Genomic DNA, 22,240 nt, shown 5'->3' with positions numbered 1-22,240 from the left:
CACTGAATATGGTACCAAAGCTTGAAGTTTTCTGTGGGACTGAAGCGTTCCATTAATTTTCTATGTGGACTACTGGAGAAGGAAAGGGGGGCTGGCTGGAGAGAGCAAGGACATTCTTTTTTCTGCACATTTCCCCCTTTGACCCTTGAAACTTTAACTCTTTTGTTCTCCATACATAGTTTTCTGGCTCAGTCACTAGAAGCCTATTTCAGAGTGTTCAAACTGAAGCTGAGCTAATGCCATTGTATAAGCATGGCTGGAGCTCAGATCCTGTTTCTTCTGCTGACTGTTTTTCCTATAAGAAAAGGAGTTGTGAGGATGAGGGAGAGCATTTGATGCTTCATATCTTGGTTACTGTAGAGCGATACAATTTTCATGCCATTTGAGATGCTTGCTATGTATGTAAGAATCATTTGATTCCTCTTTTTTCCTTTTAGGTTCTCCCTTCATAAATCAAGTTCTGAAGAAAGTGCTGTAGGTCAGTATACTTCATCTTATTTGGTCCTTTCTACTTTCCATTTATTTTTGAAGACTGTATTGGCCTACCTCATGGTTATCAAGTCTTTTACAATAAAGCCTATTGTGTTGCTTCTTGTTTGGAGGAAAACATTCATTGGGTTTTTTTCCAAGTTTCTTTTTAACTTTGAGGACTATTTTAATGATATATTCCTTTAGAACAGTATTTCTCTGTGCATTTTACCACCTCTGAAGACTGCCAGCTGCCTAGATAAAGTTATGAAGTGGTTTGTTTGATCCTTAAATCTAATGGTCATATGAGCCCCAGTCCCTTCCAGTATACAAAAACCAACAGTAAACACAACAATGAGAAAAATGAAATTATCTTGTAGGTTTTATTTTTTTTTATCTAGGTGCTCAAGATTTTATTTTTATTTTTAAAGTTTTTTTAAAAAGTGGTTTTTTTTAGTAAAAATGAATTCAAAAATATTCCTTCTTTATTTTTGTGCAATCTTTTTTAATTGCTTGTGTGAAACACTCATTATTCTTCCATATCCTAACTGAAGAATGTTTCTAAAATCTGTATTAATACTAACATTCTCTTCAAAACTGAAGTCAGAGGGTGAGGAACTGTACTGGAAGAGGGAACTGGTATTAATATATACGTGTGCGTGTGTGTCTAAATATATAATCTCTATGCTCCATCAGGTAAAGCAGATTGGAAAAAGAAGAACAAGTATTTCTGGCAAAATTTTCGAAAGAATCAGAAGGGACTAATGAGGCAGTCTTCAAAAGGTATAGCTTTGAGATGATGCTGTTTTTAATATTAATTATATATTACCTTTGGAGTATAATTTTATGTAAGTAATAGGACTTTAACTAGGATAGATGTATGCAATTGCAATATTTCAACAAGATTAGTCTTAATTATTAGAAACTACATTTTTATTCATTTAATTCCATCATATCTGAAAGTTAGGTTATGTGCTATTGCCAGATAGACTCTATTGGAAGCTGTGGAATTTAACAGAAGATTCCTTATTTTTCAACATTATTCCATACTAAGCTATACAGTATGGAATAACTCTTTTTTGTAAAAGTGTGGATTTTGTAATTCACTTTTAAAAAGGTGATTGTTTGCCTTAAGGACTATGTAAACAGGTCTACTCATCAACACACAAATTTTAAACATGTTTAAAATTAAGGTAGTGGGTTCAAATCCAATCAAGATAAAAGAACCCTGGTGACTGTAGTAGGATTTATCCGGTTTAAATCCATATAGAACTGCAGTTTTAGTCGTAATGTTTTGAGAAGTGTTTCATATATACTTTAAATCATAGTACAGATAAAATGCAAAAATATATATAGATTAAATAGAAATAAAATAATAAAATACAGTCTTGCATCTGGGCTCTGATCATTTTCTGTTTGTAACATTTTTGCCTGAGGTTTCTTTGGTTGTTATAAAAGCAGTGTCAGGGCTGTCTGCTGATTTTTACTCTTATGACTTAGTTGGCAGACCTGCAATTCAGATCTTTGTCCTTCATTAAACTTCATCAAACTATCTGGTACATTCTCCAACTTACTGGTAACTTAGATAATGCTGATTATTTTTTGCATTTTCAATTCTGCATGTGAACATAACATTGTGTTATGTTCAGTTGAATGTTTAAACATTATATGAGCTGTGTTAATTAGTGTGTACATTAATCAAACAAAATAACTGAAAACCTTAAGAATTTTTTTCAACAATGAACATTTTACCAATCAAATTAGGGTGATCCATCTTCTCTACATGTGTTCTTGATCAGATGACTCTTGAAGAGTTTTTTTGCGGGTGGGAGTAATACTAAAATAATCTAAAAACTGGGATAATCTTGTTGTTGATTAAATTCTCCAATATAATTAGGTTGCATGGTATGTGTATGTGAGCGTCAATGTCATGTGAGCATTGACTATGTCTCTAGAGACAACAGTTTGAATCCCCACTTAACCACTGAAACTCACTTGGTGACCTTGGGCACACTGTCTCTGCCTTAGAGGAAGGCAATAAATTTTGCCAAAAAGACCCCATGATAGGTTCTCCTTAGAGTTGCATAAATCAGAAATTACTTGAAGACACACCATAACAACAATGGTATGTATAGTCATTTACTTAATTTACCATGTCCAGCAACATCTGTAAGTATTCAGTTATCTACTATGTAATAGTATAATGTAGGGAACAATTGCAAAGAATCCAGCTTAGCTTTGACAAATATTCTCTATATAAAGTTTCCTGACAGAAGTTGGGACACAGAACAGCATAGGACTGCAGGATGATGTCAGAACAGTATGTCATTAGACAAACCATAGCACTGACTTCCATTTCTCAAAATGTCAGTGTCATGAGCCCTTTATCACTAAGCCACTGAAGCTTCTCACTATATTGTATGTGCACGCGCATACAATATAGTGAAAATATAGTATGTGGTTTAGTTTACGGCCTGCTCTTCTGTAATAAACAGTCCTTTCTAGTGTTAACTTTCTAGTTGATCTCCTAACATAACTGGGAGCATAATTATACTATTGTGTTTCAATAGTATGTTTGTTACCCACTCTCTTGCAGTTGTCATCAGAGTAGCTCACATTAAAAATATGTAATATGATTGTGCAGTTAAACAATGCCGTTCAATTTCTGTAAATATGTATCTCATACAGTGTAAGATCTTATTTTATCAGTAATTGTTATATCTCTCCATCAGAGGCCATGAATAAGAGGTTTTGAATATAGCAGATTACTGCAAAGAATTATAGAAATTAGTTTATAGTGTATAACATCTCATTAGAGACGATCCTATGCATCCGACTTTGGATTAGCATTTCTTTTGCTGCTCTGTCATTTTCTGTAATGATTTCCAGGTGTAATAAATATATTCCTGGCCATGCCTTCTTTCTAAGCTGTATTGATCTGAGGAAGGAGAATAGGTTACTGGAGAGGAATATTTTATCATTGTTCCTGTCATCAGTGCAGTGATATTGGTTAGGAAATGGTGAGAATGGCAATATCTCTCCTGACTGGTCTTCTGCCTCAATAGTGTTATGATCTTGTAATTTTCAAAAAAATGTTTAATATATTTTATTTTATTATCACAATATATACTAATACAAACCTAAATAAACTTTCTGTAAATAATTAGTTATTTACTATCACCTAACTAAAATGCAGTGGCTTAGCGGTTAAGACGCCAGTTCTGATGATCCAAAGATCAGAAGGTTGGCAGTTCAAGGCCCGAGTGCTGCATGATGGGGTGAGCTCCTGTCACTAGTCCCAGCTTCTGTCAACCTAGCAGTTTGAAAGCATGCAAATGCAAGTAGATAGACAGGTACCACTTCTCAGTGGGAAGGTGACAGTGTTTGGTGCAATCATGCTGGCCACATGACCACGAGAGCAGTCCTCGGACAACCCTGGCTCTTCATCTTAGAAACGGAAATGAGCACCGTCCCTACAGTTGGTTACAGCTAGACATTCATGTCAAGGGATTACCTTTACCTTTAACTAAAATATAGTTATAGTAACACTAACACTAATAATAGTATTGACAAAATAGTAATAATAACAATATTAATTATGCAAGTAGTAAACTAAATATATTAATATATTAATTTTAATTATTTAGGTTTAAATGCATAAAATACTTCTCACCAAATAGCATATGAGATTATTGCCATAACCCAACATAAATCATAAACAATCCCGTTCCTAATCTTTGCAGTTTGGGGCTAGGTATATCTTTGCTATCTCCCCATTTCTTCAATTTCCCTGAATTATCTATTCTTCTACTCAAATGCTTTATTAGTAACTATTCATGGCTCATTTTTCTTGTCTTCTTCAGAATTCTAATCTCAGTCTTGGAAAACTGTTGTTAATTTTCCAACATTCAAATGAAAATGTGGGCAAGTCACTCAGAATTTTGAAGAGGTGTTAATTTGAGCATAAATGACTTGGAAATAATGGTTTGGTGGACAACACACTGGGAAGGTTATGGTTTAATATGCTTGACCTTCCATTTGTTTGTTTTGAAGAATCATCTTTTTTTCTATCTATCTTCAGGGGAGGATGTTGGTTATGTGGCAAGTGAAATTACAATGAGTGATGAGGAGCGGATCCAGTTAATGATGATGGTCAAGGAAAAGATGATCACAATTGAAGAAGCACTTGCAAGGGTATGTGATCCATGTACTTCTCTCTCTAGCTTTGTCGTTTAGTCAGTCCATGTGAGATCTTTAGTCAGCTTGTGCAAGATCATACTCTGTCTGCTGGTGCCAAATGAAAGGTCAGATTGCATTGGTGAGTCACCTTGCAGATCAGTTGCCATAATATTGGAAATAGTATTATGGATAATCTAGACACATAACTTGGTGTTTTGTAGTATAAATGGAAAATATAGAGCTTTCTTACATATTACTGCCCCCTCTGACCAGGCCCAAGAGATTCAGAATGAAAGTAGTTCTATGATTAAATGCCTTTAAAAAGATTGAGAATCATTACTCCCTTGTGTGTTATTAACATGAACAGTATATATATATATATATATATATATATATATACACATATGTGTGTCTATATTGATAAATAAGTGATTGCATTTTGGCTTAACTAAGCATGAAAACCAAGCTACTTCCCTGATAAGACTGTAGCTGAGTCAGCAATAAAGGGTTTAATGAGTCCATACTTGAAAGCTTGCTCTACATTAATTTTAAGAGGGCAGATTTTACAGGTGTATATAGTTGCAATCCTTCCTAGAACATACTCATGTTTTTAATATAGAGGAGTTGACAATATTTTCTGTCTCTTGGTCAACCTATTTATCTAGGTTCTTTCCTAACTTTCCAGAGAGAAAAAATTTAAGACAGTGTGTATTTATGACAAGAAAGTGTGATGTCATTAGATCTTAATTCATCCAGTAATTGGTTGTTCTTAGAGATTTGAAATTGAGTAAACCCATATTTATTGCACCTAACAAAATCATGTGTTCCCTTTTTTTAAAACTTCTATTTCAGCTTAAGGAATATGAAGCTCAACGTAGGCAGTCAGGTAGCACAGACTCTTCTGAATGGCCTGATAATTCTTACCCAACTTTTGATGGTTCTTCCAATTGTAATGTAAGTATCAGTCTCTGTAGTGCCACAGATAAATATATTATTGACCTGGATATGTAAAGGTTAATCCATATAGTAGCTGAAGATTAAGTCAGAAGCACAGAAAATAAAATAAAAGATTATCTTAAGCCTGAAACAGATGGGCCAAAAGAAGTGGCTTCTGCTCACCAAAGGCAGCCTGAAGCCACTAGAAAAAGGAGCGGATTTAATGCGATCCTGGCAGTGGCCCATTTGGGACTGTGGCGGTGGCAGACTTCAAGAGTGGGCCGTGTGGTCGTCATGGTCCTGAACCAATTGCAGCTGCTCCTTGCCACTGGTCTACTTTGGGCCTTAGACAAGATGTCTTCTACCTGCCTTGTTCATTTCTAATAAAATTAGCAGTCTTTTCTATTAGGCCTCAGTTATAGCATGTAATTTTAAAAGTTTGAACTCCTCTTAGTAGAATTTAACAACTATCAGTTATCATTATTACAGCAAGACCCGACTTAATGCAAGGGGATACATTTCAGGACTGCTTGTGTAGAATAAAACCTATGGCTATGAACAAACCCTATTTTCCTTCCCCAAAAGAATGATGAGGTTCATGGTTTTGGGTTTTGGCTAAAGCTTACCATAGAATTCTACTGAAAAACCTAGAAATGCCTAGGGAGACCACTTCCCTGGGCATTTCTTGGTCCTCCTGCATAATTCTGTGGTATGCTGGGCAGTGGGGGGGGGGGGGCGACTTGACCATAGAATCACACCAGAAAACCTAGAAATACCTAGAGAAGTGTTCTTTCTAGGCATTTCTAGGTCCTCTGGAATGATTCTTTGGTAAGTTATTTGAGGATAAGTGAAGCTGTATTAAACGAATTCACTTTAAACCAGTGGTTCTTAACCTTCCTAATGCTGTGACCCTTTAATACAGTTCCTCATGTTGTGGTGACTCCCAACCATACAATTATTTTCATTGCTAAATGCAAATATGTGTTTTCCGATGGTCTTAGGCGACCCCTGTGAAAGGGTCATTCGACCCCCCAAAGGGGTCCTGACCCACAGGTTGGGAACCACTGGTTTAACCAGGGTCTTACTGTATTTTATTTATATCCCATCTTGTTTTCACCTCTAATTCAAGGTATCTTGCAAAATTAAAACAGGTACATATAAAAGTTCACATTGTTTTAAAAAAATGATGATAAAACATAAATAAACTATGAATAGAATTAAAAGCACATTTAAAAGCGTACCCCTTTAAAAAATATGGACAATACAGCACATTATTAAAATCTCATAAGCAGTTAGTTCTCAAAGGCCTGTCAAAGGTTTTAAAAAGTCTTTGCCTGCTGCCAAAAGAACTTCATGAAGGATGCCAGTTAGGTGCCTCTAGGAAAGGCGGTTCAGAGTTTGGTAACAGTCACTGAGAAGGCCCTCTTCTGTGTTCCTACCACATGTGGCTATGAGGCTGGTGGGACAGAGAAAAGACCTCCCTGGCTGTCATAAAACACAGGTGGGATGGCCCTTCAGTTAATCTGGGCCTGAACTGTATAGAGCTTTATATGTTATAAACTTTACTTTGGATTATGCCTGTATATAGTTAAGTATTCATTTTGTGACAATTCTTTGCATACTACTATCATTTGGGGTTCTGCTTCTCCAGGATGGTACAACCTCTACTTAAATAGCATCCTTTTCATCAGAAAGTTTTTTGACCTTTCCTTCCTGATTTTCTGATATGCTGTCAGGTGATTGACCAAATTAAGGTCCTGTTTGCATGACTGTCAAGTTTGCACATATGAGCTGTCTCCAGGATTGAACATTTGCTCGCATATGAAGAGTCTAGTTGTGTGGATGCAACTCAGAAAGGATTGTTTTGTTAGCATGAGATGATGCAGGGATGTAGCCTGGATTTTGGGAAGGGGGGGTCCAGACTAAGTGCTGCCATTATAATGGGGCTTGGGTGCAGCGGCACGGCAGCATGCACCATTCATTGTATCGAATGGAAGGAGAGGGTCTGGACCCCATGGACCCCCCCCCCCGCTACGTCCCTGGATGATGTGCCCATCATAATAATGATACAGATTTTTCTAATGCTGTTCCCATGGTTGTGATGTACCCAGTATTCATAGGAATAAAGCCTTTGTTAAGCTCCCTTAACAAATTAAGTTTTAGACCTATTTCCTGTGTCAAATTCCATTTGCATTTTCAGAGCCCACTAAGGCTCTTCAGAAACCTGTTAGCTGTCATCCTCTTTCTAGCTAAAGTTTGTAACCTGTTCCATCTCCAAATATAAATTAACATGAAACTTTAAGATTATCTAAGAATATTTCATTCTCAGTGTATTTTTGTTAATGAAAATACAGGATATTAATCTGTTACTGAATCAGAGAAGCAGGTGATTTCCTCTTTCTGCTCATTCCCATTCCTGCTCATTCTCCTTTGTGCTTCCCACATCTGTTCCGGAGGGTTGATTATGGCACCATTGCTGCCATGTAACATGTGGTGCAAAATTATATATTCATGTTCACCAGATCTTTATACCATTCTCTTGTACACACATACTCATTAAAATTTAGCAGTACCCATTGCTGCCACTTTGTAACTTCATTAAAGAGTGTGTGTGTGTGTGTGTGTGTGTACATTTTTATAATATATAAGCATATTATGATGATTTTGGTGGCTTCTTGCAATATACACACTTGGGGCAAGAGTTCTGTTTGCCCTACCCTTATCCAGGAACTGGTTAACTCCCTGGGATCTATCACTGGGGCGCCTTACAGACGGGCCTAAGCGGCGCTGTCGTTGTGCCAGGAATACGCGTGAGGGGCGGCGCTTCCAGACGTGCCTTGCCCCTCGCGCGTATTCCGTACAGCAAGATGGCGGCGCCCTATACAGACGGGCGCGGCCATCTTGACGTAACGAACGCGCAGCGTCCGGACGTCTAAACAAAGAAGAGCCATCGTGAGTGCGCGCTTTGGCACTTGCGGCAGCTCTTCTGGGTTGCCGGAAGGAGTGCGATTTCTGCACTCCTTTTTTGCGGCGCGGAGGAGTCGCGCGGTTTGGCTGCTGCGGCTCCTCCGCGTTGCAACCGGCAGCGGCCCAAGACCGCCCCTTTTGGGCGGTCTGTAACGGGCCATACTCATCTTTACACTTAAAGAAGATACTTGTCTTTACATTGCTACTTCAAGCAAAGTGTTTCTGCCTAACTAACCAGAAGAAGCATCAAACTTAATTGAGACCAAGCTTCTTCAAGGTTAAGATAACTTGGTGCTGAAAAAGATCAGGAGAGTAAACATTTTATTCATAACATAGCAGTTGTTACCAAGTTGCCTATGTTGCTTCTCCTAGGGAGAGGCTAGACTGCCTCTCTCCTTGGTGTCCTTTTGTCCTCAGATTTGTCCTTTTCTAATCCAGCAGACATTTGGGAACTAATTGTTTTATATAATGGGTTTTCTATTTAAATGCTGGATTATTATTTTTAATTTGTGGTTTTCAGTTAATATTTTTATTGTTGTGATTCTGTAGAGAAGTAAATATTGTTTGATTCTCTTTGATCTTTTTAGCTATATGATTTCACTTTTATTTCTTTTTATTCTATAAGCCACCTTCTGTAAGTCCTTTTGTAGAGAAATAAGCAGGATATAAATTAAGTGGGTGAATGAGAGTTTGGGGGACCCTTCAGAACAGATACAGGTTAGGAAAGGGACAGAAAAATCATATAAATACCCATTGCATCAGCTAAAATCTATTTGCATGATCTTGAAAGAAATCTGTAGTAATTTACATCAGTCCTATTTTGTAAGGTAAGAATGACAGTATAGTTCTTAGAAAGTTTACTCATTCTAAATATACAGGTCTGCTCAATGTGTTTAGTGAGATTTAATCTCAAGTAAGTGAATCTAAGACAGCAGTCTAAGTATTACAACAGCTGTAATACTGATGGGATGTGAAGATCGTGTTCTGTACTAATAATTTTGCCCAACATGCAACTGTAGGGGAAAGATGTTGTTTTTAAACAATCAAATGATTGTGGAATGTTGATGTGTATAGCTCTGAAAACAACCACCACAAAATAGATTTTTCATTAAACTGAGCATAATATTTTAGGTGAAAAAAATCCTGCTGTTGTTATGTGTCATGCTGAAAGTATTTAATTTGCATTGATCTTTCTCCTTCCTTTCCTTCCACAGTCATTTACACTTTTTCCAATGGCAAATTGAGACATTAAAACCTTGCTGAGCTACAATTCAAGAACAATTAGCAAAGGGCAGGGTGCTGTCTCCCCTGTGCCTGCATAGAGGCTGCCCTCTGTTGTTACAGAACTGTTAATTCTAGGCTCAGTCTGAAGGGTTCTATTTTTCTGTTCTGAATATGTCAAGCCAACAGCTGTATTGGATTTATGCCAGATACATGCAGATAGACACTTAATCTCATTGTTATGTATCCTGCTCATAGTCTTCTTTATTAAAGGCTTTACAATTAAAGCCCTGTCCATCTTTCTGATAAGAAGTAATGTTCCTGGATCAGGTCTACATGCTTTCTTCTTTCGTTCTTCCCTCTTTCCCCTTCCTCCCTCCTTCCCTTCCCCTACTACCTTTTAATTTCATGTTCATTTGTCAAAGAGGACTGCTTTAGGTGGTCCTTTTCAGTGGATTTTACTGCTGGGAAGTCGTTTATGTCTTGCAAAATTTAGTCTCTCCCCCTTGTTTCTCAGTGAGTATTTACAGGTGTGTGTTGCCTTCTCAGTGGAGCTGAGGATATGCTTGAGGATATAATTGCCAACATTTTTTAAAAGCTATGTTATACAATGTCTCCAAGGGTGTGCATGATAAAATAAGTGTCAGAAAGGATTTTAAAAAACCAGCTCGTCCATAAACCCCAGTTCCACACCACAGCATTTCACTTTGGGCCAAAACAGGCTCAATGCTAGGGAATGCTGCAAACTGTAGTTTTGTGAGACAGAGAGCTGTGGTGCCACAACAAACTACAGTTCCTAGAACTCCCTAGTATTGAGCCAGGGCAGTTAAAGCAGTTTCAGGATGGATTGTTTCTGCAGTGTGTTTCAGCCCTTTGTCTGTTTTAATTTGTTCTGACAGAATTCATTTTCCTCAAAAGTCTTGCTCGAAAATCTTGTTTCCCAGATAATATTGGTCCCTAAGAGTTTTGCTGGAAAATTTTGTTCCCCAGAGAATCATGCTCTCCTGAGATTCTTGATCTTGGATGGCTATCAGAAAGAATTAATTGTTGCTCCAAGAAAGAGAATAGACTTTATTGGATGAGAACATTTAGAGCAGCCTATTGTTGAAAGTATTCCCTGCCACAAACTGACTGCTTCTCTAATCTTCCCTTATTATTTGTCTCTGATTACACAAAGGAATTTTGCTACCACAGTGTTGCAGTGTTAGAAGAGGAGAACTGGATGAATTGATAGAGGGTGAAGCTTTAAATGGCTAATTGTAGTGGCTATATATAATCTCCAGTATTGGAGGCAGTGGGCCTCTCGTTACCAGTTGTTAAGATAGATGGGCAAGAGGGGGGGCAGGGGCTGTAGGCTCATGAACTGATTATAGGTTTCTCATAAATACGATTGGCTACTGTGAAAACAAAAGTTTGAATTTGATAGATTGTTAATCTGATGTAGTAAAGCTCTTTATAAATTCTTAATCTCTATATGAAGCTATTGCAGACTTGACAATGTGTTGCTCCAGAAAAGATTTTCATTAAGGTCCCAGAATGACAAGCATTAAACAAATGAGAAGGCTTTAGCACCCTACTCAGTAGTGTACCTGGTTTATTTGACACCCAGAGGGGACCATTTTTTACAGTCCTACCATACAACAAAATTATTTTCAGTAATAATGAATACAAAATTATAATTAAACTCAAGCAGAAGGAAGTTACAGTTCAGTCGTATGGAAGACTGCATGATTCTCACCCTTGATTCACATAAATACATGAGTGTGGCTTTTAGTAAATCTATGGCTGATGGTCTTGGTGAGAGCTGCAAAGTTTGGGCACCTGTGTAGGGGTAGTTTGGGGCAAAGAAAAAATTATTTGCAGTAGGATACAGCAGAGCAATGCAGGCTTCCAAGGCCTATTGAGGAGGCTAATGCAGTACCCTGGCCTCCAAGAGTTTTCTACTCCTGTTGCCGGATCAACAATTGCTTTTCAGTCACAGTGATTGCCCAGTTCTTCTTCCAACACAAACCAACTTCAGTGCCTAAAAAGGCAATATAATCATCATGTATTGATTCTCCTACAGATACCATTTTGTAAAATAAGATGTTTAGAGTATTTATACTTGCACTCTTCAGAAACGCTCTCAGAACAATTTATGCATCATTAATTTGACAGTTCCTTGCCCTCAGGTTTACAATCTCAAAAGATATGACACAAAAGGAGAAGGGAATGGAGTGGGGAAGGGGATCAAATCCAGCAGATACTGCTGGTTCTTCTCTCACTCCCAAGGCCAGGCAGTGGCAGTTGGAATGGAGGGAAGGCTTTAATCTTCCTCTGGGGCTAGCCATGGTGGAGCTGTGCCTGCCTCTTCTCTCCTTCTGAGGCCAGCATGGTAGCAGTTAAGATGGAGGGAAGTTATTCATTTGCCTCTGGGGCTAGCCATGGTGTAGCTGGCCAAGCTGATAGAGGGTTGGTTCTCTCTTTTTTGTTCCTGAATCTCCACCAAGAAGATGAGCAGAATTAATTTATCTGTTCTCCAGTCTCCCTGCTTCAGCAACCAGGGGAGGAACCATAGCTCAGTAACATAAAGCATCATTTCTCTGGCAGAAGATAAAGATTGAAGTACCAGAACTGGGGAAAGATTTTGTTAACAGTTAAAGTAGATACTACTGGGCAAAACAGGCATATGTCTTGATTCAAATTGAGGCATAATTATATATTTTAAAAGGCATTACTAATGTTCCCTTTGCCTCTGGGGAACAAAAGACTTATCCTTTGTGTCATTCCTTCACTGCTTGCCAAGGAGGAAAAAAAATTACTGTGTCTATCTTCATCCATATGTTAGTGAATGAATAAATATAGGTATGTGCACATGCTTGTAGAGGTATATCTGCATGATATGTGGAAACTTATTTTTCTGTTACTTTTGGGTGACTGGTTGTAAAGGTCATTAGCTAGGTTTACATTTATGAGAATAGTCCTATTTCTGTCCATAGCGTATGACCCAAATTTCAAAGTATGTGTGCTTCAATGGCTACCTCTTAGAAGCTGCACTTCCTTATATGATACGGTTGTGTTTGATACTGTGCCACCAGCCTGTCAGGAGGAAGGGTGAAAGGGATGCTTGCCAAAAAGATTTATAGAAGTGGAATTGGAAGCTACTAGTCTGCTCAAATTGCATTGGTGTAGAGCCAGCCTAATTGGCCTCCAGATCTGAGGCCATTGGGCAGAGTGGCTAATCTTCATTATCATTTCCTTCATTCCCTCTTAACACATTGCCACATCCTTCCTTGCTCATTCCCTGTGTGTGACAGCTTCCTAATTCCTCATTTTATGTTCAGTGGAAAAGAGATGTTTAACAATTTCCCTGTGTGGCATCTGCTATTCTCACTGTGAACCAGATAGCAGGCGATACTGTAATGCCTGTGCTGCACTGTGCCACAGTTCATAGGCTCACAAGCACAGATGGACACAAACTGGAAGACAGATGATAGAACTGGTCATAGGTTTGTACTACAAAGCAGGTTCCATTGAGACTGCCTTTGGACACCACAACCTCCAGAATAGTGGTTTGTGACCTTTTGTTTCAGCAGTCACTCCACCAAAGAATCTCAGTCTTACTGTTAGAGAAACTCACTACTAGCATGTCATTACATCATAGAAGGCTACTCCATGGCAGGTAGGATATGTGCAAGATGGTATATCACACTTGCAAACAGACCTTAGGAGAGTACATTCTGCGTAGTTCTTATGAAAACAAGGCATCCCATCAAGACTGCTTCTCCATCCCACCACAGTATGCATACCAATAATTGGGAAGTAGGGATTCAAATGCTTCTGAAATTATAAAAGGATCATTGGTGGCATATTGTTTGTATAGAGTGTCCACCCAGAATGTACTGCTGTTAAATATCCCACAATTAGCTTTCTCTTCTCCTTGAAGCAAAAAGGGGAAATTGTGGCTTTCCTGTAAGAAAAAGTAGCTAGAGCTGCCCTGCCAGTTTCTGCTTTCTTCTAGATTTCATCTGAAATAACCAGAACTTGAGAGTATTATCTTTTTTGGACTACAACCTTAGAACCTCCCAGTGGTTGTTCTGGAGAGAGGTATAGGAAGTGAATGCCAAAAAGCTCTGGGAGAAACCTCAGTAGAACGTGTTGCCATACCTCACAAAGGATTACTATCTGATTTTCTCTTTGCTTTTGATTTACCTACAGTTGTTATGGTGATTCATTTCTCAATTTTTTTTTCACTAGAAGGAAGAGATGTGTATAATGATATGACAACCGAATAATTAACAATCAGTTTCTGGTTTGCTGCAAGGACACAGGGACAGAATTATTTCTTGCCAGACTGCTTGTTTCTTTTTTGCCAGTCCTTACAGTTTCAATTCATTGGTTGCACCTAGGGACTGAAGGAAGGACCAAAGTTGTTTGTTCCTAAAAAGGGGCCTTTCCAAAGTTAGCTATCCTCTTTCACTCAAGAGTAGTAGTTAATCACCATTAAGTTCAGAATTTCTGTAGCTCTCTTGGTGCTGTCAGTCTCTTTGTGTTTCATGGCATTCCAGCCCCTCATCCCATTAGAGAAATCAAAGGTTTTTCTCCAAATTTATATTGTCAAAATTATTATGAAAAGTGGAGTTTTTAAAATACTGCAAGCACACCCACACCTCCCTTTCACAGTCAGCAGTTCTACACAGACATATATCCTGGTGTATTTTTCTCTGTCTTCGCACATTTGCAATTATAATGCAATTTATAAATCAGCTCAGCCTTGCCCAGCCTGGTGTCTCCCAGATCCTAATGGACTGGGAATGATGGGAGCTGTAGTCCAACACATCTGAAAGACACCAAGCTGGGAAATTTCAGACTAGGAAGATCTTTAGTTTGATCCAAACCAAGGTTTGATGAAAATGGCATTGGCTGTTGTTGTTGTTATCCAAGGAGTACTCTCATATATGTAACCCTGGTAGTGCAGTGGTTAAACCCTGTACTGCAGCCACTCACTCACAAACCACAAGGTTGTAAGTTCAGTGCCAGCCAGGGGCTCTGGGTTGACTCAGTCAGGCAGCCTTCCGTAGGTCACTAAAATGAGTACCCAGCTTGTTGGGGGCAATTAGCTTACACTTTTTATATTATTATTATTATTATTATTATTATTATTGAATTATAATTTTTATTCGAATGAGTTCCACACATATACAATAAACACTTGTACTTGATTTTTCATTCAGTTTACACTTTTTAAACTGCGTAGTACATCGGCAAGCAGTATGGAAATGTACTTGCTATTGCTATGTATTTCAAAGGAATTAATTGCAATATATACTCATGTATAAAGTGACCTCATGAGAAAGTCAAGGCCCATCTCTGGAATCCTCATCTCTGAGTAGAGCGGTGAAAGATGAGAGCTTAGTCCATCCTGGAATAACCTAAAATAAGCACTGAACTCCTCTATTCTCTCGGTGCTCCTTTTAGAGGAAGAGCCTCAAAAAAATGATGGTGATGATGATGATTTTTCTTGCTCATGCGTTCAAAAAGGCTAGAAGCAGTGCCAAAGCAGAGACAGCTGAGGAAGTCAATGCTTCTTTTAGCTTCTCCCAGGATAAAAATATCAGATTTGTGAAAAAACTGTGTGTGATACAATGTTTTTATTTTTTCAAATTTAGCAACCAGAAATACATTAAAAACAGATACAGTATTGAAACAGTTTTTTTCACTGCAGGCCTGTGTTAACAATTTTTGTTTTTTATTTTCTGCATGCTATTGTACAGAAACATAAAAATATATTTCTGTTATTTCTGTAGTAGTGACAGCTGTATGTTATACACATATAATTGCTGGTATAATAGACATTATAAATACCCCAAATTAAGAAGACATTTGTTGTTCTGTTGTGAAATGCAATGCTTTCTACATTAAGTTGCTTTCACTGTTAAATCCTTTCTTGATAACTGAAGAATAGTTAGTATTTTTGAAACATATTTTTTCCATCTTGAATATATGACAGGAACTTTCTATTTAATTTCACTAGGCACTTGCTCACTGGTTAGTATGCAGTGTTCTTACTAAAGTGGCCATAGGAGCATTCTTATGATTCCCCCTCCCCCCCAATAATTAATACAATATCCCAAATGGCTACTTTTGCTTCATCTATTAATTCATTTCAGTGGACTGACTGCCATTATAGAACAGTGCAAAGTGGCTGGATTTTATGCTTATAGTAAAGCAGCAAATAGATTTTTCTTCACATCAAGTTTCCTTATATGCTGTCTGGCTATAGTTTCCTTTACAATCTAAAATATGCCACTAGTTATTACATTTTCATTGTTTAATACTGAGTAAACTGCTTTGTTGAGTCCATAAATATTTGGCAAACATTGGCCTTTCATGTGAAGGGAGGTTTCTCCAATTTTTATGGATTGTAGAGAGTTGATGTAATTTAATATGATAAAATTTCAGTTCGGCTTACCATACATTTTAAAAGTATGTACATTTGGAGCAAATTTGAATGCTCCTAATGTGGCAAAGGCCTAAATACCCTGAAGGCACCAGATACAATCTGATCTTAGAAGCTAAGCAAGATCAGCTGTGGTTGCTACTTGGATGGGGGACTATCAATGAATGCCAGGTGCTGTCGGTGATATTTCAGAGGAAAGAACTAATAGGGCCACTTCTAAGTAATCCTTGCCTAAGAAAGCCTATGAAATTCATAAGATCACCATAAGTCAACAGGCAGCTTGAAAGCACACACACAGATACAGTGTGACAAAAATAACATTTTAAAATATGTTACTGAAAGGGGCTGCTTGTGTATGGTAATGCTTTGGGTGCATGTTATATTGTGTGGCTTTGCTTTGGGAGTTTTCCAACAAAGTGTTAGCAAATTTGTTTAACTTAAGGGGAACATAAGTTCAAAAGCTCCATACAAATGTATGAAGGCAAAATAAAGACGGTCTTTGTTTGGCTGCACTTAGTCCAGTCACTTGAGAGAAACCATAGTGTGTAAAATCTGGTTGGAATTTAAGATATATGTTATTGCCAAGTCCTGGACTCCTGGTTAAAGAAAGGGGTTTCAAGGTAACTATCCACAGACTAGCAAAGACTATGGAGATTATTGCATTGTATTTAAGGTGACTTATCCCCAACATTTTTGAAAAGCATCTGCATAAGGATACAGTGGCTGGGTTCCAGGCTGCATATGGGTTGCACTTGCCCAGCCGCAGCTGAGTGTGATAACACCTGGTTTTAAAATAAAACGCGACTGTATCCTATCGGAGATAAGTCACTTTAAATCCAATGTGATAATCTCCTTTCATTGGACAGCAATAAACTGTGGCAAGTAATATGGTAAAGGCTTGAGCCTTTAGATGGCAGCTTGCTTTATGGCCCAAGTATCGAGAAGATAAGGCCCATGCACAGACTGACTTACACACTTCGGTCTTGCTTTGGTCTCATTATAGGTTAGAACAGACAGCTCTTAAAGGATGCCTTCAGTGTGTCATCGGAGCACAGTGTTTACATGCCACATGCTCTGATGATGCCCTGAAGCCACCTAGAAGGTGGGTGGCTGCCCAGACATGGACAGCTGGAAGATGCTCCGGTAGCATGGTGTTTAAATGCTGCATACTGCTGGAGTGGCTTGCAGCCAGCTTCAAGCCAGGGTGGGGCGAGAAAAGCTGGCTTTTTGCCAGCCAAAAAGGGGTTGTTGCCCAAGATAGTTCACAGTATAAAACTATAACACAAATTGGTAGCTACTAAATACTACTCAAGTCAAGTCAATCATATGGCAACCTTATCCTAGGGTTTCCTTGGTGAAATTTATTCAAAAAAAGGTTTGTCATTGCCTTCCTGTACAGCTGAGAGAGCATGACTTGCCCTAGATCACCTAATGGGCTTACATGGCTGAGCTAAAACCCTGGTCCCTCACATTGCAAGTCCAACACTCAGACCACTGCACCATGCTGGCTCCATGATATCAGAACTAAAGTTAATAAAGTTAATCAGGTTGTTTTGCAAGCCAGTTGCAATCAAATGTACAAACAACCAGAAGCAAAAATCTGTCAAGGGAAAACCAAGAAGATTAGTGTGATCTTTACCTGAGTCTTAAGAGTAAAAATTCAGTTGCTAGGCAGACCTTCCTGGTGAAGGTGATTCAGATGGGTTTCCTGTGCCCCCTCACCTTTTCAGGGGAAGGGAAGGTAGAGTAGAACCTGTGATGAAAACACAGTGTTGTTTTTTCTTCAAAAAAGTAGCAGGAGGACAAGATACATGTACATTCAAACCAGCCTTTCCTCACCTAAGTACCTGCACACTTTGGGCATTGTACAAACCTCCATCACCCCTGACTATTGGCCATGCTGTCTCTCATCCAAAATTACTGGAGGCTTCCAAATTGGAACGTGTTGTTCAAAACAAATAAAACATTAACAGAGACTTAGCAGTTCTTCCTCAAAGATAATTCTAGCCCTTTTTGAATTTTAAAAATCTATGGCAGTTCTGTATTTCTTGTCCATTTTTTGTAACCCCCATTTCAGGAGGAAGAGAGACATCATTGGTGAAGTAAGAATGGTTGTTTTGTATTGCAGATTGTGATGTACTTTTTGATCAGTATAAAAAATAGACTTTGCTATAAAGAACAAGCTTCTGGTTTGATCCCATCAGTATGGTTTTCAATAGCAGCAATACTGTTTCACGGGTTACTCTTTTTCCTTCCCTCGACCCAGTTTTTCTTTTACTTAAATTCCATTGGAAATAATTAAGGAACTGAGGGCCAGCAAGAGGTCAGTAAGACTCTGCCAGTGAAACCAGTGATTGTTTCCAATGTACAACACTTTCTTCTTCCCTCCTTGGGGCACATAGATTTGCTTATTGCTGATGACTTCTGCCTTTCTTATAAGTTATGCAGCTAGAAATGGAAGTGGTGAGATAACTGGGTGAGCAGAGAGCAGTTGATGGATTGTGTGTTGATTCTCTCCCGCCTTCATTCCCAATGCCCCCTTTCACATATCAAGCAGTGGTTATCTTATGTCTGGTAGTGCAGTTCCCAAATTCAGACATTTTGCACAAAGAGTAGAATTCCAGCACATTTCTTTTAATAAGGAGAAATGCGTAAGCCTAAAATTTGGGGTTAGAACACTGAGAGAGGCAGCACTCAGGGGAACATTAATCATAACAGAGTGTCAGGATTCCTAAATGCCAAAGCTGGTCAGTCATCATGTCTGTGGTGCAATGTTCAGAGGATATACTTCCCTGTCTTGCAGGGGGAAGGGGGGGGGGGCAGAGAAGGCTCTTCTTTTACATATAATTATGCCACAGATAGGGCTTACAGATCTCAGGACCTGGTCCTGAGTTTCAGTTTTCATGGACCATCTCCAGGCAGAAGATAAGGGTACAAATTCTCCAGTTTTGGTTGGCTTAACTATGGGCAAAAAGAAAGGCCTGTATCCAGCACAGCAGAACACATTGTAAACTGCTGCCCAGCATAACAACACAGGGCTCTGGATCTTCTGGAAATGGTGAGTTTGTTTAAAACTAATCTAAAGCAGGTATACAGCAGGTTCAATGATGAACTGGACAGACATCATTGAGACTGTTTGTACCAGAACTCTCTAGGGGTGTTTTATTTGGTCCATGCAGACAGGGCCTAAGCATCTGTGTCTGAATGACACAGATTTCATTAATATGTTCTCTCTAGGACTGTCTAGGTCCTCCAGTGCAACTCTGTGGTCAACTTTAACTAAAAGTTGCACTGAAAGACCATTTGTAGCTACTCCAGTGTCATTCTATGGTCAGTGTATGTTGGACATTGACCACAGAGTTGCACTGGAGGACCTAGAGATTCCTAGAGAGGTGTCCTCTCAGGTAAAAAAGTGTTTTTGTTATTTGCAGTTTTTCCATATTCACGGGGGTCTTGTTCCCCTAACCTTAGCAAATATGAAGGGACAACTGTACTTAATGTGCTAAGTTGGTTGGTACTTAGCATGTGGCACCTAATGACACGATCAGGGGCTGCCCCGCCGAAATTGCAGGGTCAGGAATTTAAAAGATTTGTATGTTGCTCCATGTAGCCACAGCCTTTCAGATCAGTTAACATGACATTTTTCTAGTTTCCTAGTCCCCATTACACTGGTAGGATTGACATAAATGTGAGTTATTCAGAAGTTGATTCAGTGGATCTACTCTAGCAAAATTCAGACTTATAAATTTGTTTGTCATATTTTCCCAGGTTTGGGGTGTGTGTTTTTAGAAGGCAGTTGCTTATGCTTAATGCTACTGGGAAGGGCATGATTCCCCCCCACCCCCACCCCCGAGATGAGTGGAAACTACTATTGAACTTTAAGCTCAGTATGCTGCAGTTGAAGTAAAGGGGAAGGTGGCTGAAAAAGTGGAATGACAGAGGATTAATTGGGACTGTCATAGTGAAACTAGGACAGTTAGAGAGTATGGATTTCTTTAATTCAGCCCAGAAGTTTAGACTGGACTATGCATATTGTGTTATATCTGGTACTGGAACTTGTTTGAGTGCATTTATTTCCCTGCAATATTCTAACTGTTTCTTAGCCAGAGAGGGATATTTTGGTACAGGCAACAAGCAGTGCTGGCTTACCATACTATAATAAAATTTTTGTTGTTGTCGCATCAGTCATAAGAACTGATACAATAGTTACAAATTATGAATAATAACTTTTGTGATTCAGATGATAATCAGATCCAGTAGTGCACCCTCTGTACTTAAGTAGCTATCTGATAGGTTAAATACAAATTTTCAGAATTAACCTTATTTAATTGCTATATAAAACACAACAAAAATAAAATAACACAAATAATTACAAATGGATATCAGATTTTATTGTAGTAAAGTTATGTTTCAAACATAGGAGCCTGATATATAGAGCAATGTTGTTATCACTGACTGCCACCAGCACTTGGAGGGCTTGAAACAGATTTTTTAAAGGGCTTGAAACACTTTTCTGTCCTGCCCAGAGATGCTGAGAATTGAGTCTGAGACCTTCTTCATGCAGAGCTTGACTTCTACCATAGGGCTGTATCCTCATTGAAATATTTCCTTCATACACAAACACTTCCTTCTGAAAATGATTTCAAATCAACTTTGAGCTGAGGTATGAAATCTAGACCAAGAAGAAAAAATGATGGATATACAACTTCTGGGAGGACATGGTAAGAATAGGGGCAGTTTTCTGAGTTATAACCATACTCTGTGGGTGAGAAAGTATGTGGCAGCATTGCTTTGTAATATGAGGATCATGTGACAAAAGGTTGTTTCAGTTTACTATGTGTGCTCAATTCTTTGTAACTGCAGATGCTGTTGAATTTGTTTCTGTTCCCCTGTGGTCCTCTGTGCAGTTGTGGAATAGAATGACCCTGGCTTGTCTCCAGTATTAGAACATTGTTGATGTGTCAGAGATGCACTTGTTCCAAAAGGAGCTGAGAAAAAGACTCCACCTTAGCACAGTTGCCAAAAATTGGGTCCCGTTGGTCTTGCACCATTCTGTTGGCAGCCCAGTAGTGTGCTATCTCTTTAAAGCAAGCCTGATTTTCAGAACTGGCTTGGTCAATTTGTTATGGTTTAAAACTGTGGAGCCAGCTGTCTGCAATCTGATGTAATGTTACCATGGAAACTAGAAATGAAACACTTAAGCATTCACTACAGAATTTCTGCATCCAGCATTAGCCAAAATAATTAAGACTTGTGCCATTAGGGGCTTTTGGATGGGATATGAGCGAAGGGACTTGTAGCAGGATGGATGAGAATCAAGCTGTTTCTGTTTACGGTACTTCAAATCTATGTTTTATTCCTTGGAATACCCAAGAAGGTCTCTTCATACAACTGCTTAAGAGATAGATAGCTACACATATTCTGTGGCTCTGGGTTTTGGCACTGAGATGTTGGCTCTGATGAAGTGCATTGGAACCACATGGCTGTGTGCTTGTAAGAGGTAAAGCACTTAGAGTTGTTGTACTTTAGGAACTCTAACCTCTGAGTGGGATGCCTACAGTGCAACATGCTGTAAAATGCCCCTTTTGCTGTCTGAGAAAGGACCTTTCCCTGTAGGGGACCATTTAACATAAGGCAAATATTATGCAGTTCCTGTAACGATTCCTATTCAGTAGGGGGAGAGTCTTGGAGAGTCCCCCATCCACCCGCCAACCATGTGGAGGGATAGCACTTTTAATGTACTGCATTATAGCTTTGATTTTTTAAAATGTCATTTTTGTAGCCCAGCAACACTGTGTTCCTGAAACTGAAATGTGTATATGTAATTGCATAATTTTTCCCTCATCGTTATGTACCTTCAAATTGATTTATGGTACCCTAGGCTAGAGTTTTCCTGGCAAGATTAATTCAGAGGAGGTTTGCCATTGTCTTCCTCTAAGACTAAGAGTCTGTCACTTGCCCATGGTCACCCAGTGGTTGTTTTCATCCTTGAGTGGGGTTTTGAAATCTTGTCTACCAGAGTTCTTGCCC

At 38.7% G+C, this 22,240-nt stretch overlaps 1 protein-coding gene across 2 annotated transcripts in view; it reads left to right on the top strand.

The window, feature by feature from the left end:
• Positions 1-22,240, top strand: part of SASH1 (SAM and SH3 domain containing 1) — a 194,619-nt gene that overhangs the window by 113,773 nt on the left and 58,606 nt on the right. For both annotated transcript variants that reach the window (XM_089530224.1, XM_089530223.1), the window contains exons 5-8: positions 438-478; positions 1,165-1,251; positions 4,550-4,662; positions 5,500-5,601. In XM_089530224.1, coding sequence (XP_089386350.1) covers positions 438-478; positions 1,165-1,251; positions 4,550-4,662; positions 5,500-5,601 — 343 coding nt within the window. The remainder of the gene's footprint in view (positions 1-437; positions 479-1,164; positions 1,252-4,549; positions 4,663-5,499; positions 5,602-22,240) is intronic.

The sequence above is a fragment of the Sceloporus occidentalis genome, unplaced genomic scaffold, assembly GCF_023333645.1.
Source record: "Sceloporus occidentalis isolate IW3139 unplaced genomic scaffold, rSceOcc1.0.p SCAF_6, whole genome shotgun sequence".
Taxonomy (NCBI): Eukaryota; Metazoa; Chordata; class Lepidosauria; order Squamata; family Phrynosomatidae; genus Sceloporus; species Sceloporus occidentalis.
The sequence above is the reverse complement of the archived record's forward strand: the minus strand, read 5'-3'. Positions and strand labels throughout refer to the sequence as shown.